Here is a 5,000-nt window from a genome sequence, read left to right as displayed (position 1 = left end):
TGGGCTCTCTATTCTACAAGTGTTGGGTGTATAACTGGCTGACTTGGCTGTACTACGTATGCACTTATCCACTTGAGTCTGCGCTTGCACTGCTATATATAGGCTAATCTACCATCTCCGTGCTAGGTTACACTAGGAGCTTGGCTGATGGGAGTCATCTACTGTTTCTATGTTTGATGTCAGGATGATTTGGCGTGGGCTTCGCATGTGCAGAAAGGGACGGATATGGACGAATCCTAATGTTTGGCTGTGTACACACACATGTGGTCCCTGCCCGGGATTCCACTCACCTGACATAGGACGCTGTCCAGTGTTGCGTGTGCCTTACCGCACAATGTGTGCACCGTCACCCCGCGTGTGCCTCACCACACCGCGTGTGCCTCACCGCACCACGTGACTGGGGCAGTCGTCTTTCCCAGTGCTACAGGAGAGACCCTTTCCATCCAATGTTATTAATCCCCCACACACCCGCACGTAGCATGTGACAGACTGCCGGGGCCATTGTTACTCAAGCCCACACTCTGGAGTTGTAGTGGGTTCATGTCACGTCTCTCGCGTTATTTGTTAGCAAACTGACTCACGTAACGGTGAAACAGAACACACCGCAGCTCGCAAAAGAGCACTGTGAGAAAATAAACGGCGACACTTTCACGGCGCGAGCGTAGGCAGACCGAGTGATGGCTGAGAAGCTGATGTAAAAGGAGAATGGCTACAGGAAGTCCAGTCCAGAGGAAGGCGGGGCTTCACTCTGCTGCTCAGCATGCCATCGGCCTTCACGGCTTCCTGCATGCTTACCGACAGACTTTGTTTTGCATTTGTGTGTGTGTGTGTGTGTGTGTGTGTGTGTGTGTGTGTGTGTGTGTGTGTGTGTGTGTGTGTGTGTGTGTGTGTGCGCGTGCGCGCCGCCCCGCTACAGCTACAGACTGGATTGCTGGCGCCAAGTTTCTCTGGGTGACACCGGTCGTCGTGGTAACTAACCTTGACGACGCCGCAGGGACATACGGGCTGGCTGCGCCCCCTCAGGGCCTGGTCTCCAGGCAGGCTTCCTGTTTGCTTGCTCTCACACACAGAGCATTTTTCCTTTTAATTAAGATACGTCTCCACTGAATGTAGCCAAGCCTACATCTTCAAACACAGAGCTTGTCTGTTACCACGGTTTCAGATACACTGTGCTTTTCTCTCTCTATTTGCCTCCTCACTAGCACTCCCTATAGTCCTCCAACTGTCACTAGTCTCTAATCACCACTTCAGTTTAGTGCGTTTACTCACTGTAACTTGTTAATTATGTTTCCTGTGACCTCTTTCATGATTTTAGATGCAGGGAAGGTGATATCTGGTGATATCTGGATATATAAGTGAGTGCACGTGATAAGTGAATGCTAGTTACGCTGCAGTCATACGTATTTACGGGTGCAGTTGTAGCATCTACATATCACCTTCCCTGATAAAACCGTGAAAATATGTAGGTCCGCTCATATCCCCCCCTGCAATGCAATGGGGATGTCTTTCTTTCCTTAAATAGCTGTCTAGACGAATCGGGTTCAGTCAGGTTTTCAGGCTCATAGCGCTGAGACTGATTTAGGTGACTAATGACGACTGTTGAATCACAGACTCTGAGAAGGTCTCAGTTTTAGTACTACTGGATCTCAGTGCAGCCTTTGACACCTCAGACTGTAACGTTCTCACAGTATGTTGGACTATCAGGAACGGTCCTGAAATGGTTCAGTTGACACCTGCAAGGCAAGAATTGCTTTGTTGAAATGGAAAATACTGTTTCTGAAGGAGTGCAGGTGGCCTGTGGTGTCCCCCAGGGTTCGCTTTTTGGGCTTCCTTTATTTAACTTACACATGCTTCCTTTCGGCCAGATCTTACAGGAGTTGCGGCCGTTTTACCACAGCTATGCAGATGCCACTCAGGTTTCCATAACCATCTCCCCAGACAATTATTGGCCCCCAGACAATTATTGGCCCCTCCACGCTCTGGGGCACATCACTAGCTGGATAAAACAGATAAAACAGAACCACAGACTAGCTACCGTTTTGGACTCAAAAACCCTAAAAATCCCTTGGCGACCAGCGTGTTTATCTGATATGCAGTAGCGTTATGAACCAGTCAGAAGTCAGATCATTAAGATCTATGCACTTAGTCCTCCGCGAGATAAGGACTAGGCATGGAGAGACCATGTTGAGGTGGAACTAGTTGTCAGAGGATGTTAGATGAGACACGAGCTGCTTTAAATCTAAACTACAGACGTCCTTATTTGGCCAGGCTTTGAGATCTCAGCTAAACACTTCTCTCTCAGATCCTGTGGCACTGCACGTTTAACTTTGAATTCTTAATTTATAGCATCTTTCTTCTGATCTTTTTTCTCAACACTTAATTTGGGTTTATGCATTTTTATCTTGTTATTAATCATACTTATTTTCATTCACCTTTATGTCTGTCAACCTATTAATTTATTTTTTACTTCTTTAAATTAACTTTAGTTTTCTATTTAAATATCAACTATATTTACATTTATTTTAATAAATTGTTTTCGTAATATTGGCTTTCTTATTTTTGGCAAAAACTATCCAGAGGAGCTCTCGGGATGTAATAAATTTGATTATCTTTCAATGTCTGAGAAGCACTTTGGACTTCCACTGTAAATGAAAAGTGCAACCCAAATAAACTTGCCTTGTCTGGAAACCAGATCTCACCCTTTTAAGCATTTAAATCTCGCACTGAGGTTTTTTTTTTTTGTTTTTTTTTCATTGCATATAATCAATATTACATTAGTAGTCGTTAAGTAATCAGGTGTAGCATAATAAAATATCCACATCTACTAATACTTTGCCCGTCAGCCGGCTTTAACGTCGGCTGCGCCACGTAATGTGTAAAATGGGACCACAAATGGTGAAGCTGGAGTTGAGTTTAGTGGTATGAGACTGGACACAGGTGCCTGTGCAGTGTGGGAGCTGACCACACTCAGTGTCCAGTACAACCCGGTCATGTCCAGTTATGTCTGCCTCAGAGAGCACTGCTTGGTGTGGCCTAGTCTCTTCATTACTGGTGCCCACCTTAATCCCCTCTCTCTCTCTCTCTCTCTCTCTCTCTCTCTCTCTCTCTCTCTCTGCAGACTTTAACTACAACACTGATGGTTATGAGGGCGACGGAGCAGAGGACAGGAAGTCTCAGGACGGCTCGGAGACCATGCCCTTCATCGACGAGTCGCCCACCATGTCGCCGCAGCTGTGTGTGCGGCCCGACGGCGAGGCTGTCTCACCCACACCTCCTGACTGCCTGCTGCCCGGGGTAAGAGCCAGGGCCTGGGGGCCAAACGGGGCTTTTTGTGGTATATCTTCCCTCTCCAGACTCTGTGGACATCTCACACAAGATACACTTACTCTTCTATAGTCAGTAAAAGTATGTATCAGTTGTAGATAATAGGTTGAGTTTTGAATAGGAAGTCACGCAATGTACAAGGGCATCTTAATAGTTACGTAAGGAGCGGTGGTGAGCCAGTGAAGGAGACCAGGGAGGTGTCTGATGACCTCTGATTAAAGACGTTTGAAGGTGTTTGAATTGGCTGGTTGGACTGGCCAAACTGAGGACATGTGCATGGGGTGTGACTATCCTCTGTGTAATCTCCTAAATGTGACCACAAACAGAACCTGATCTTCTAGACCGAGAGAGTGAGTGGGTGAGTGCATGCATGTACCCTTGTAGTTTTTTCCCCTCTCGTCTCTGCGCTACAGTCCTTTGTAATATATGTCAGACAGGAATCCTCTCTCTCTCTCTTTCTCTCTCTCTCTCATTCTCTCTTTTACTCTCTCTCTCCTCACATCACCTGCAGCTTGCCAGCTGTAATATCACATCCTCGTGCCAGCGTTTTATCTCAGTCAGGGCAAGTGCTAGTTCCAAGTTTAGTGAGTGTGGATGAACCCTGACCCACGGTGTTTTCCGGCTCCTCAGACACACACATGCACATCCTTCGTCTTCCTTTGTCACAGTAACCGAATGATTTTGCCACCCTGGTCTGCCCTTCACACTGATGGCAGTAATAAGGGCAACAGCCTTCTCCACCGTGTTTATAACCACCATTGTGGAATTGAGGGCACTGATGAACGTGATCTTTTCACGTTCCCAGAATTTATATTCATTAGACGCCTAGTCGCTTTTTAGCAGTGGGTCAAGCAGGAATGCAGTTGTCGCCATCTACTGGCGAACACGTGGGAGTGCGTGTCTCTCAGCGAGTCCCCGTGCACTCTGCTTTAGTCCTCAGCCGGCCGGAAGCCAGTTACTGAGCTTTTCATCAGCTGAGCGGTGTTTTACAATCAGGAGTGAAGAGACCATTGGGTGACACTTGATGTGCGCTGGCCAAATGGCTATTTGGCATTTAATTAACGTACGAATGTGCAACATGTACAGCAAAGCAAATAAACTATTGAAAATTAAATGAAATTATAGAATAAGAGTCACAAATTTTATGGTTTTGTAAGGGTTGGCACATTTGCAAGACAAAGGTTTATGGCCTTTGAAGTAAATGGCAGTTAAAATATGATCTTTTATCATTTAGGTCATACTGGTAAATAACGACTTTTATTCTGCAAACAATATACACAACATTTCACTGTGCAATACTTTTTTTCTTTTTTTAAACTAAATAAATGGTTTCAATAATCAAGGCCATTGATGGAAAAGAAGTATGTGAACCCTTATGTAGCACGGCTGCCTTTATTGGTAACTTCAGTAAACAGCGTTCAGGACCCTGAGCATATAGAACTATACTAACATACAGCGTGTGTTGTGACTGAACCACCTCTTATCTTGACTTTTAGATGGCTAAGAATCTGCTCTAATGCTACAACTTCCTTTTGCTTTCTGCTTACCAGAGCTGGTGTGGTGCACGGTGACATTTGGAGAATCTCTAAAGCTGTACTTGGACTTCAGCTCATAACCGTTTGCTGCTGTAAACAGTCGAGTGTGTCCGTTGTGCAGTGTTTCTGCGTAACCAAGCT

The 5,000-nt window shown here is 45.7% G+C and overlaps 1 protein-coding gene across 3 annotated transcripts in view; it reads left to right on the top strand.

The window, feature by feature from the left end:
- The window catches only part of abr (ABR activator of RhoGEF and GTPase), a 101,193-nt gene that overhangs the window by 29,969 nt on the left and 66,224 nt on the right, over window positions 1–5,000 (top strand). For all 3 annotated transcript variants that reach the window (XM_081719624.1, XM_035527716.2, XM_035527717.2), the window contains exon 2: window positions 3,119–3,294. In XM_081719624.1, coding sequence (XP_081575750.1) covers window positions 3,119–3,294 — 176 coding nt within the window. The remainder of the gene's footprint in view (window positions 1–3,118; window positions 3,295–5,000) is intronic.

Source organism: Electrophorus electricus, chromosome 8 (assembly GCF_041902795.1).
Source record: "Electrophorus electricus isolate QZ-2024a chromosome 8, ASM4190279v1, whole genome shotgun sequence".
Lineage (NCBI taxonomy): Eukaryota > Metazoa > Chordata > Actinopteri > Gymnotiformes > Gymnotidae > Electrophorus > Electrophorus electricus.
This window is presented reverse-complemented; position numbering and strand designations above follow the sequence as displayed.